Source organism: Styela clava, chromosome 4 (assembly GCF_964204865.1).
Source record: "Styela clava chromosome 4, kaStyClav1.hap1.2, whole genome shotgun sequence".
In the NCBI taxonomy this organism is placed as follows: Eukaryota; Metazoa; Chordata; class Ascidiacea; order Stolidobranchia; family Styelidae; genus Styela; species Styela clava.
Window position 1 is genome coordinate 16,119,462 of NC_135253.1, and position 12,947 is coordinate 16,132,408.

The 12,947-nt window shown below is 35.8% G+C and overlaps 1 protein-coding gene across 1 annotated transcript; it reads left to right on the plus strand.

Annotated features, from left to right (window-relative positions):
• Positions 1-743: 743 nt before the first annotated feature.
• LOC120327141 (uncharacterized) lies at positions 744-6,881 on the plus strand. The gene is made up of 6 exons (XM_039393542.2): positions 744-982; positions 2,183-2,269; positions 4,124-4,308; positions 4,511-4,720; positions 5,337-5,481; positions 6,130-6,881. Exons 1-6 carry the CDS (start codon positions 815-817, stop codon positions 6,172-6,174), a joined length of 840 nt encoding a protein of 279 aa, XP_039249476.2. The 5' UTR covers positions 744-814; the 3' UTR covers positions 6,175-6,881.
• Positions 6,882-12,947: the final 6,066 nt, after the last annotated feature.

A 12,947-nucleotide genomic window follows, 5' to 3' on the forward strand; every position in this document is an offset into this window, starting at 1 on the left:
TGCTCAAGCAAAAGATAAAGATGTTGATTAGTAGGGCATTGACGAAATTTCAATTCATCTTTTAAACTTGTGATGTTGTAGCGTATCATTGAATGAAATCCTAACAACAATGACGACGTTAAACCCCTATATATTTAATTTTGATCTGAAAATAAATTGATAATAGTCGCACTGATAAAGCCGATTTTTAGTTAAAATCACACAGATTAAACGTAATAATTAATTATTTACAGGATACTGGATTCATGTGGCCCCTTAGGCTACCGGTGTGTGGATAGGTTGGTTTTTAGTGAACTTGATAAAAAATAAAAACGAATTACATAATTGCTTAACCCTCTATAAAATTCGACCGGCAAAATTCACTACATAAAAGAATGACTATGGAAAATCGAATCGAGAAATTTCGCTAAGCTCCAGTACAAACCAAACCTATAAAACAAACAAAAACCTCAAAATTTTGACGCTATTTTATTTTGAACTCTTACGTACCAAATGCTAAGACGGCAAACTAACGAGAGAAAAGAAAGGTTGGCCATTCACTAAATTGGGAGACTCTTGGTCTCGGTCACACCTCTCAAACGCCCAATTAACATTAAAATAAGATGCTCGCGAGAACGTTTAATCTAAATTTTGCTATCAACCTCTCATAACCAATCTTTCTTTGAATTTTTCACTTCATCATTCTTCAATTTCTCCCCTCTTTCCACTTGCTTCGTAGTCTATTTTTAATTAAAGTGTATACCAAAATATTTTTGTAGATTTTATCATTAAATTCATCGTAATTTTACATTCGATTACACCTTGCTATTCAAATATGCATTTTCGTGGAAAAACCTCTGCGCGAAGTTCATCGTATAAAAGTTCTTACATTCTGACGACATTACTGCTGGCGATTTTTATCGAAACGACGTTTTGCCGGAATATTAAATCCGAGTCAACTTCAGTGCCTGAAGGACATTCTAAAGCTGCAAAGAAATATTTTGTGAGTATAATATTTTCACTATTTTTTTTTTTAATTTATAAACATATTTTCCAAATTTTTTCTCAGTTTGAAAATGTTACATTTAACACACTTTAGTACATTCTGTTTGAAAAATAAATTCCATCCATTTCATTCTTCACTGACTGTTCGCCTTACCACATGTTATTCAAATACATGCCCTCATATTTATTGCAAAAAAATATACAAAATGAGGTTATTTTCATGTATTTTTTGATGAATTCTCATTTTATGGGAATGTATCATTGGTGTACAAGTGATATACTTTGTTTAGATGCAAATAATCCGTATTTTAACAAATGAATTTATATCTAGGTTTGTTTGTTTGTGTTTACTTTTTTCTATTGTGCTACCCTATCGTGTCGTTCTGATCACATTTCACCGATGTGCAGTCAACACAATATATCTATCTAATTTGAGATAATAACAATTGTACCGCCATCAGGGCCATTTGTATGCCATGGCAAATCACTCGATTTACAAAAATAAGTTGTTAACTGGAGACGATAAGGCTAGAAACTATAGTTCGTTCGCCGTTTGAAGAGTGCGTTTGCAGTTCAAATATGTTTTACACAATTACTAGATTCTCAATAAATTTATATATAATAACTTTTATTTGTTGCCTTATTAAGCGAGTGTCCCTGTGAGAATAATTCATCTTCACAATGGTATTGTATTGATCGCATCTTCTATTTAGTTGCATATCGAAGTAATACTCCAAAACACAAGTGTAACTGCGGTTGGTTTTTCAGTTTAGTTTTAAAATGGTGAAACAGAGTTTTAAGATGTACACGATTTAAAATTACAATTCTAAATCGTGTACATCTTAAAACTCTGTATCAGTTGCGACTCTACCCAAAGATCTTATAATCGTGTCATCGAAGCACCAAAATAGCTGGTCATATTGCAGTTTTCAACGTTTTTGCAATAAACAAGAATATATAAGAATTTATCATTGAAAGTGACATTTGTGAACTAATGTTATTTGTATTTTTTTTTTAAATGCAACTTTGTGAACAATGAACAATATTTTATTGATGTGTTCTTTTAAACAGTTCTACTTGATTGTTCCTTTATAAATGGTGCATTCTTAAACTTCAATATTGTATCAATTTCAATCGCATAATTACCATCTTTTCGCTACTGCTACAAAGTTTTTAATTAGAAAAATTATTTCTTCAGACTACTGCTGAAACACCTAATCGAATTAACGTAACTTTGCAAAGATCCAACGCTGTTACTGAAGATGAAGCAAGCATATTACTGGCGGTGAGTAACTTATATTCTTCATGAAATATGTGACATGAACCCATCAAATTTTTTGTTCACTGTATTTGTTCATCACGAGATTTGTGTATGAAAGATTCAAGGCATCTGTATTTCTAGTGAATTATATTTGATCGATCTTTTTAAAATAAAATGGCGACGACTCCTTTAACCATGCTTGAGGTCGCGACGGCGGGAACAACCAATTTTTAAATCAATAAAACTGGTAGTGTAACATACAAATATATGGAAAAGAAAGTAATTTAATGAAAATCCTGATATCACGAATTAAGAAACTGGAAAATAAAGCAATAATATATTCATTTTCTATGTATTTAATAACTTTACAATTTTCGATCAAAGCCAGACGTCGTGACTGGAACCGGCATTTTACACGCACTGTCAAGCATTTTCTATCTACACCAACCAGGGAAATGCTTTCAAAATTATTATTTGACTTGATTAATGAGCGTCGTTTCGACGCAATGACGCATTATAGATTGATTTACATCGAAAACACTAATTGTAGTTTGCGTGAAAATCTTGCCAAGATTAGATCAATTATACTTAAGCGAGAACGTAGGGTAACGTTCGGTCGTCAATTAGCGTAAACAAATTTATCCTAGAGTCGCGTATATTCAGTTTGTTTCACTTCCGATGGATAACTAATTTTATAGAAAAAATTTACATTTGAAACGGAGAAAATTGTTTTTCATAATTTTGAAATCACAAGTTTAGAGTATCAAGCCAAATTTAATCAATATGACGCCCAAAACTCAATCATATTTTGGTATAATCAGAATTTGAATACTCAAATTCTACTTTTCGTATGTCTGTTTTGAGCAATTAGTCGTGCTAATATCGTTGTTATAAATTAAACTATTTTTACTAATGGGGCAAGTGTTGATTTAACAGATACATTGCATTTACGCCATTTAGAATAGTGTTATCTCCAATTGGGTAGAGAAATATAATATGTAAATGGTTGGAAAAATATTAAAATTAAGGCAGTGATTTATATATTTCAATTGTTCAATCGTCGGCCTTTGAACTTAATTAGAAGTCATCGGGTTGTTAAAATATACTAGTGTTTATTAAAGCTCTTGAATCGGTAAAAACCGACATCTTCAATTCACTGTTGCCAAAGCATCCTCACATTTTACGCGTACGGTTCTTTCCTGGAATTGTACTCAGTTTGATTGGAGCAGATAACTTCATTTGCATTCTTTCACAATTTGTACAAAATTATTTTCGGTGAAAATTTAATATAAAATGAGTGGGTTTTAATATAAATACTGATTGTTCATACGATAAAACATATCACACGTGCTCCCCTAAGGCTAACGTTTGTACGTTCCCGAATGTTTCAGTAATAAGTCAAATCATCGGCAATTTTTAATTTCCTAGTGCTGGTACCAAAGAGAGTTTGCGTTACCGTTCTATAAACAGTTTATGACATATTATTTTAATATAAGCTCTGTAAGTTCAAACACTTTCGAATTATCGCACGGAGGAATCTGAACCTCGCATGCAAAATAGATCGGGCCTGATTTCGACTCAAGTTTACAATAAGAAACCAAAATTTTGTACACTACACGCTGATGTCACAGAGATTAGCACAAACTATCACTTATTACCAGCGTATTCACTTTATTGAGTTATTTCAGTTTTTTACCATCTTCAGCGTTTTTGTCCATTTTAAAATTTCAAACCATTTTTGAATTGGACTGGATTTCTACACCGGGAATCACTGAATGCGCGCTAATTCGAGTTACTATTCGTACATTTATGCATTATATCAATACCGTCAATATACTCGTTGAACAGTTTTATTTAATGATTCATTTATCACAACAGAAAGATTCGTACTGTACCTGCAAGTGTTGTCGCCCCCAAAAGAAGGGCCAAGATATCTGCAGAAAACTAGTACGCTATGATCTACCAGAGGATTTCAAATGTCCCAAAAAATTCTGCACAAATGCAATTGGAAATGATTGCACAAATTGGAACAAACATAGATGTGCCAAAGCGTGCTTTTGTCAGTAAGTTGTAAAATGGATAGTTTTATTTGTAACAATATAATTACGTATATTAACTAACCTATTAGTTCATATTGGAATGAAATATAAACAGAATTTAAAAATCCGACCATGTATTAAAATGAAAGAGAAACCATTCTACAATCCACACTATCGGTATTTCTATGGAGGCAAACATCGATAACCAATAATTTTTATTTAACAGAAAATGTAAAGGACGTTTGCCTCAAGGAGACGGTCGTTGTTCTGGGGAATTACAACCAGCTGCCGGGTGTCTTTGTCGTGGACACGAAGAAGCAGGAAGTGAAACAATATGTACTAAAAAAAAACAAGGACTTGCAAGCGTTTGGCATTTTTTGACAGCAGCAAAAATGAGTAAAAAGTTCTTAAAATGTCAAATGGGTTGTTTTTGCAAGTAAGATATTACTTTTTCTTCAGATATTACTATTTTGAGTTACAAATCGTCTTACTACCCAAATATATTTATGTAGTTTTTTAACCAACATCATACATTTTATAGTTCTTGATTGAGTTTCGTTTTATTGACACCATGTCGGAAAACAAGGCCTTGTATCAAGTACATTCGTTAAATTTGACACGATAAACAAGACGTCATAAGTATATATTAAATTAGGTTTCGAATGTTCATAATTATTCAGATTTAGCAAAAAATAAAATTAATTAACTAGTTAATGACGACTAAAGATAAAAATAAACAAGATTAGTTGCATCTTATAACCTATAGAAAAAAGCTTTAAGCACTTCGATACAATGAATACTAGTAAGCAATGACTTCGCCATTTTGCTTTTATTTATCGCCACAATAAAGCCAGACAGAGAACATGCACTGAGTTAATTCATGACGGGTTTCGAAAATTACATAAATTTCGTTCATGTTTACTTCGTTGTGTTTACATGTTTTCAATATAAACGCTAAATTGGAAAATTATTTCGTTCTTAGGTCTGAGGCGAACTTTTTATTTATTAAATTTGGTTAGTATGTTTGAAAATAATATTTATATATTTTTCAGCACTTGCTCCCACACTACTTTGTCCCAAGTTTTCAAGGGAGTAAACACTACTGTGATGTGTAAAGCTTATCCATCTATACCTGGCCACTGTAAGATGCCGTGTCCTCCCTGTCCAGACCATGCCGCAGTGAGTCAAGCACGACAGGTAACTTTCAATACAAAATTGGTTTCATTTATATATCTGAAATCTATCACATGCGGTAGGAAATGACGAAACAGAATTATTAAACTTCTGACAAATAGTCACTGTATCATTTGGTTACTTTATAGTCTTGAAGTATAATACCTATTTCTTCAGCCTAGACTCTGATTGTTCCTCAAAAGCAATTGTGTCGCTGTTAGTTATTAATTATTAATTCTTAAAAGTATTTCATTTCGTCATTCAAATGGTTTTTGTGGTAAAAATGTGTTGACTGTATATCAGCGAAACTTGATCAGAATGACATGATAAGGGTAGCACAAAGGGATAAAGATAAAGATGTTCGTAAACACAAACAAACAAACCTAGATGGTATGGGTCGATTATCACAGCGTACTGTTATAAGAAATAAATGGTTTGAAGTTCGTCGGAAAAATGTGGTTCTATGTCTTCGGAATTTGAACCTCTGACGAACTTGTATAAGTTCGTCATATTTTGGATTACATAGTGCATTACTGACACTTAATACTTTGTGATGGACATCTTTAGGTTAGCCTTGACATCCCGTTAAATAAATCCAATATATATATTGCATCACGGGAAAAAAATTGAAGTCAATGGATGCGACAATAATTTTCACTGCTCTATTTTCAGACTCTCCAAGATGTATGGCGCTTGCAAGGAAGCCATGGTGGTTAAAATTGGTTCATCTGATTGTCGTTAGACTCTCATGCGTCATTGCACATTGCGTCATCAACACAAATTCAGTCAGTGACTGGCTACGAGATCTTCGTGGCGAAAGATAAACTTTACATGCTTTCACGTTCTGGCGAGTTTTGAAAGAATTTATCAGCGCGCTCATAGCGACATAATTTGGTTAGGTAATTTTTGTCAAAATAAGTTCAGTAAATGCGTTTGTCGGTCCAGTTGAATCGTTCAAAGTCATGAAATGTAGTTATATTTGTACGTTTTTTTCGCCCCATCTTACGTACTTAACCTAAATACTCCTCATGTACTGTGATTTGTTCCTGTCAATTACCGCTAAATTTGCAAACCGGAATTTGGACGTAGTAGTAGAAGTATATATATAGACTTAGTAGTATATATATATTCGAAAGTAGGCTTTTTGTGCTTATTACATTGTTTCCATATTCTATATATATTTTAAAGTTTACAAGGCTTCACGGTTTATAGTAGTTTGCATTCATTGTTACTTATTTTACTTTTTCATTCGCAGCTATCCATTTTATTGCTGACAGAATGTCCACTGACATATTTTCGTTTTCTCTATTTTCACATTGATTTCATTACTGATTCTTTTGTTTCGAAATTTGTTTTAAATTTCGTTGGACGACTTGACTTGTAACCTTCATTGTATCAAAAAATACAACACGAGTCAGATAGAGTATATATGCGTTTGACTTTAAAAATGGGAGGGTTGAAGTACAGATGATCGCCTCGTAATATAGATCTCCTAAAAGAGATTGCTACAAATTATTCTCGTTCTACATAAAAAGAAGCATTATTTTTTGTAAATGTGAACTCTGAAGGATTGCTCCGAACTAGCAAATCGGGGTTATTGTTTGCAGCATATTATCGTTGAATTAGTTTAGCAAGTTGTTTTAATGATCAATAAAGTGGAGTGTAAATGGAAAAAAAGCCTGTACCGAACCAATATTATATCATTATTGATGTCCGTGAGAGTTTAATTTTGAGAAACGAAAGAATTAAAATATCGAATTAAAACCCGGAAATATACGTCTACAAGTTTCCGTACTACTCACAAAACTTAAAAAAAATGTCTCTTCGCTCTCACATCGTCAGAATTTGCTACTGTAAATGTCTAGCTAAGACGCATTACTTAATATTATTTTCGAGTGACATGGATTATTTATGTGAAAACGTAAACTCCACGTTTTATAAAAATATTTTTCAAGCAGACCATGGGAAAAATAATCAAAGATTGATGATTAAAAATAACAAAAGAGCAGTGATTAAATATGTGAACACGATGGCCGGAACGAAGTAGTATCAAATCTTCTACAGCACCGATATAGTCTATCTTGTCAAAAAACTCCCGATTTTGCTGGCCACCAGATAGATCATCATTGAAATACCATCGCGGAACCGCCACAAGGTGTGCATTTTTCATTTTATAGTGATGTCATTGCACAAAACCTCTAAGGGAAAAACAAATCCCATAAGTGCCAGTGCCACAGAATTTTTGAAATGAATAAAAGTACAGTCTTCTAGATAGCGTGTGTCTTTTTACAGGGAGCCCACACACAAACTCTAAAAATGAAACTCTCGCGCAGAAGTGGCACATATTTTAAAAGCTTAGTTGAGCTATTGGCGATTGAAAGAACAAGCTTGTGGCCGGTCTAAATAAGCTGTGACCTCAACGTTCTTACCATCGGTCGTTAACAAACTGAAGTCTTACTTTAGGTACTAGCCCATCACAACTGGGAAGAACCTCCACAATCCTTCCTATTTTCATGAGACACATCCTCGATAACATGGTTAAGATTACCCAAAGCCAAACATTGGTTATAAACCTGAAACTAAGTGAAAGCCTCGAATTATGAAAATATGCACCAGCAGATGACTTACTGCTTGTTCACATTTTGACGGGAACATTTCGACCCACTCTGATCAACTTTTGGTACTCCTGATCCTTTTCAGCAACTTCGCGAAGACATGTTAAATTTGGATCGGAAAAAGACACAATTATCACCCTCATCTACGACTTCAAGTGGAATAATTTGCCAAATTTTCGTTACGCAGGTTTTCACATCTTCCTCAGCCTCTAAGAATCTTTCGTCGGGTCATCAATTGGGGCACGCGAAAGCGCATGCAGTTTTCCCTTGCGCCAAATTGTAGGAAACACATACATTGAGAGTTTCTTCTTGATACGCTGGAGGCGAGAATTTTCGACCATGACCAACGTCTGGCGATCAAGAATTGGGACTAGCGGTTGGTGGTCCACTATCAATGTGAAATGAGGTAATCCGAGCAGTAAAATTCCACATTTGCGAACGGTCCAGACAACATCTAATAATTCAACCATTGCATACCGTATTTCCACGTCGTTTAAAAATCTTGAACTGCATTGTACGAGTCGCCATTTTTCTCCATGTTGTTGAAGTCGAGCATAGCCCATTCCCTTCACTCGTCACCCGTGGATGACAAGCCCATGGGAGCTCGTAAAAATTTATATCTACCACAGGTGGTTATGAAAGTTGTCAGATGCCGACTACTTGAGTCTAACGAGATTTGCCAATACCCGGGGTTTGCGTCCATTGTAGAGAAATATATGGACTCATCCGACAATCCAGATATTGCATCTTTCGAGGTCTGTAGTGGATATGATGGCCGAGTAACAATATTAATAAGCTTTGTTAGGTCCACACAAACACGTACACCACCTTGTGGCTTTGGCACAATAACCATTGAATGGCACCACTCAGATGGTTCCGTCACTGGTGATGGTATTTTTGATTCAACCATTCTTTGCAGTTGCTGATGAACTTCATCTCGCCATGCATACGGAATTGTTCTAGAGCAGGGGTCACCAAACTACGGCCCGCGGGCCGGATCCGGCCCGCAATAACACGTAAAAATGGCGAATTTTTTTTCCAAGGGAAATTCTCCTCGAGCATCGTCTTCCTTGTTTATTTCGTAACATTGGCCAATCACCAAGATGCAAAAAAGTGACGTAATAATAGGCCCTTTCGCATCCGCTTAAATACTTTTGTTTTGTCACCCCTGACAGATTTTCAGTCGTGGTTGTAAACAATACTTCGCTTTTGCGATTTTGAATGCTATTCGTTAGTTTTTGGTTGTGTTTGGGAAATTTAAGTATGAATCAAATGCGTCAATCATCATTTGCCTCCTTAGGAGTTGTAGTTTTAATAGTAGTAATGAAAAATTAGTCTAGAAATAGCTGTGACAAAATAGGCTAAAATTCTCTACCGGTACGCGACGTTTTCTGCGAAAGATGCACTCGTGGCGCGTGCTTTCGACGAAACTGTTTACGTTGCTTGTGCTAAAATGAACGTCGAATGCGCATGTTGCGCTAACAGTACTGTAATCCCTCGCGCACTGCTCCAATTTCACAAGTCACACTAACTTTTGTACTGCTTTATAGCGGATATTCATGTAGGTATGTTACAAAAAATTAAAGTTTATCCGATTTAAATAAAAACTGCGCCGGTGGATCTGAGTGAAAATAAGAAAACAATACCAAGTTTATAAAAAAACGATCAAGAAATAATGGAGATATCGGAATTTTAGTACCACCAGACAGGCCAATTCTTTCCATAAGGATTGTATTACTTTTTTCATAAGAACTGTAATAAATATGAAAAAAGAACACATATCAATCACTAGTCTTTCGACTTGCGTCACATGCGAATATTAAGACTATTTCAGGATTTTATTCTGTCAACGGTCTTGATACCGCCGAAAGATTGTCGCATATATACGCTGGTGTTGTGCACGTTAGTTTGACAGTGGTTCATTGTCGGTAATATTTAACGATGTTTCGATTGTACAAATTTCATAAAAATTGGTAAGTATCAAGTTAGAAAAGAAATACACACGTCCACATAAATTTGATTGGTGGCCAGAGACAATATTATTAATCTGTACTACGTATAAATAGAGCGTAATTTTTAAAAGCTCCGAATGTTGGGAAATTTATGCGCTAATGAAAAAAATCAAATACCAGATAATAGTTGTTTATTTTATCTAAATTATTTCAAAATTTCATGGAATTCCATGCTACAGCAAGCAGTCCGTAGACGTTTTTATGAGCGGTATTCGGCACGGCGTAACGGTACTTAGCAGACGTGATGCGTACATTTTTTGGAGAGAAAAAGCGGATTTTGTAACATTCCTAATTCATGACTGCAACGTTTTGATAACAGCTAAACTCAGGGTAGCTGTCTACATATAGAAATCTTGTATATTTGTTTTCCTAAAATGTTCTCGATCTATATTATGCGATATAAATAGAATTTAATATTCAAGTCTTCAGAAATATAGAATATATATTGTTGAATAAACTGCATAGATTTCCCAACTTTTGTGAATTTATTGTATTGCATTGACAAAAATATTTGTCCGGCCCGTTTCAACACAGTTTAGGTCATATCCAACCCGCGGTCAAAAAAGTTTGGTGACCCCTGTTCTAGAGGCATGTAATGCGAAAGGTTTTGCTTTGTCACTTAAATGAATTTTCATTGGAGGCCCCTCGATGGGCTTCAGTATTTCTTCTGAACTGAACACATCTTTTCGAAATGTTCAATAAGTTTGCTTTTTATTTGTAAAATTTCATCCGATGAAGGTACGTCTGGCAAATTCCTAAGCAATGACCTCATTATCACTAGTCACAGGTAAAGCGATTGCAAATACTTGTACTGGCTTAGGGTACTGTGATGGTATAATACCCAAATCACTGCATACAGACCAAGCCAGAAGAGCCCCCTTGCATCCATCGCATACCAAATTTTTTGCGTCCGTTGTTTTACGAAAATATGACAAATATACACAGTACCGATGCATTTCATACCTTGAATATTAGCAGTTAAAACCACACTGCAATCAGGCTTCTGAATATTCCTTATCCCAAGCCTTCGATGCTACTCAAACCTCGACTCCAGTGTCTGGCATAGCCATTGAGCTTCCCATAAATGTACCATTACTGCTGTGAACATTTACTTTGACATGCTGAGGTTTTTTTCCAACTCAATTTGACAATTTACGGCAGCGTATAATGTTTGTATCTGGAGGCTTGTTAGCCTGTAAACTTTTCGCTTTTCGGCACACCCGTGCAAAATGCCCTTGCCTCCCACAATTAAAGCAAGTTTGATTCTTGGCTGGACATTTTCCTGTGTGGCCCCTGCTACAATAATTGCATGGTGACTTTCCAGAAATATCACTGTTTAGCGCAGCCTTGCTCACGGATGCCAGATTTTCGTTATTGACGCTAGATTCAAGGATATCATTATTTTTAGCGGCGCATTCGTCGCTCCTGCAGATATCTACAGCATCTTGTAATTTCGGAAACGGTGTCCTTGATAAGAGTTTACGCCTTGTGTATTGTGAAGTTATGCCAGCAATAATATGAGTGGTTAATCGCATGTCAAAACAACTATCACACAATTCCGCGTTACCGGCAATTTTTCTCAGGTTCATAAAAAACGAATTAAAAGTTTCACCCGGCAATTGTCTTCTCTTTTCAAAATCCACCCGATCGAGTGCAACATTTCGTTGTTTGCGAAAAAATCCCGTATTCGTTTCAACAATTCGTCCACCGTCAATTCAGTTTCTGATTCATAATTGGGGTTTATGACGTGATTTAGAGTGTCCAAAATTCTTGGTGATAAGAATCCGTTGAAATGTGGAGCCGGAGTGGTTTATCGGGTGGCGGAGGGCCTGGACTGGCCTCTTTTCCTTAAAAGAACGCTTACTGGGCTTTATGGTCCTTTTCCATGCGCTGTACCATATTGGCATGACGTCCCTCGATTAAGCGCAGTTCTTCATGCCTTTTCTCATTGGCATCAAGATATTGCTGTTCCCTTTCTTTATGTTGCACCTCGCGTTGACACATGTCAAGCGCCAATCGGTCAAAATATTTCTACAACCAGGCAGGTGCCTCAGCCTTTTTCGCCATTGTCTATCTATTAGATCACCCTGTTGGCAGCAGACTGAAGTTGTGAATTATCCGATTTCGTACCGTTCAAAGTTTAGAAATCGGCTGCCGACAACGCCATGTTATGTCCTGGCGAGGCAAGGAGACTACTGTTTAAAATAACGAAATATATCACACAAGATATACAAAGGAAACGGCGAACAGTATAAGATCAAATGACAAGCAGCCAATGAGCTTAACAGAAAACACTAGAATGAGTACAGTAATAGACAGGGAAACCTCCTGATGTCACAATATGCTATATACAAGACTATGCACATGAATATCTACCACAAACCAAATCATGAAGGGCTTGTAGGCTGTAAAAGCAGGACTGCCCCTGATGGTAACAAACTTTGGGTAAGTTGAAACATTGGCTTTATGGCTTTTGACGGATTTGGGATTAGGTATCAGGTTTAAGTACATATTATTCCACATAATAAAGTCAAATCTGGTACATTACTTTCTGAAGATACCGGTAATAGCGCCATAAAACCATGGCAAGAGGCAACCATGACTGCGTTTCATTCGTGGCAGGAGCCGCCATCAAGTGGTAATACCTACTCCTCCTGTTTTACGCTGTTTCCCTCTGTTTGGCGCTCTTTGCGGTGTTTCGCGCTGTATTCAGTAGGTATAGTAAGACCCCTTTGGAGATGCCATTATTGTTAATCTCCTTAAAGTGGTGCTAAACTGCAGATTTGTGCTCCGCTCCTTTTCATATCGGGCATTGTGATTTAAATGTCTGAATGTGGCTAAGTTTTCAAAAGTATTTAGTAAA

Bases quoted from the DNA above. Each gene is read 5' to 3' on its own strand.
- LOC120327141 (XM_039393542.2), top strand. From the start codon at position 815: ATGCATTTTCGTGGAAAAACCTCTGCGCGAAGTTCATCGTATAAAAGT. The intron at 4,721-5,336 runs GTAAGATATTAC...TATATTTTTCAG, and splicing joins CAAATGGGTTGTTTTTGCAA to CACTTGCTCCCACACTACTT. The intron at 5,482-6,129 runs GTAACTTTCAAT...CTCTATTTTCAG, and splicing joins CAGTGAGTCAAGCACGACAG to ACTCTCCAAGATGTATGGCG.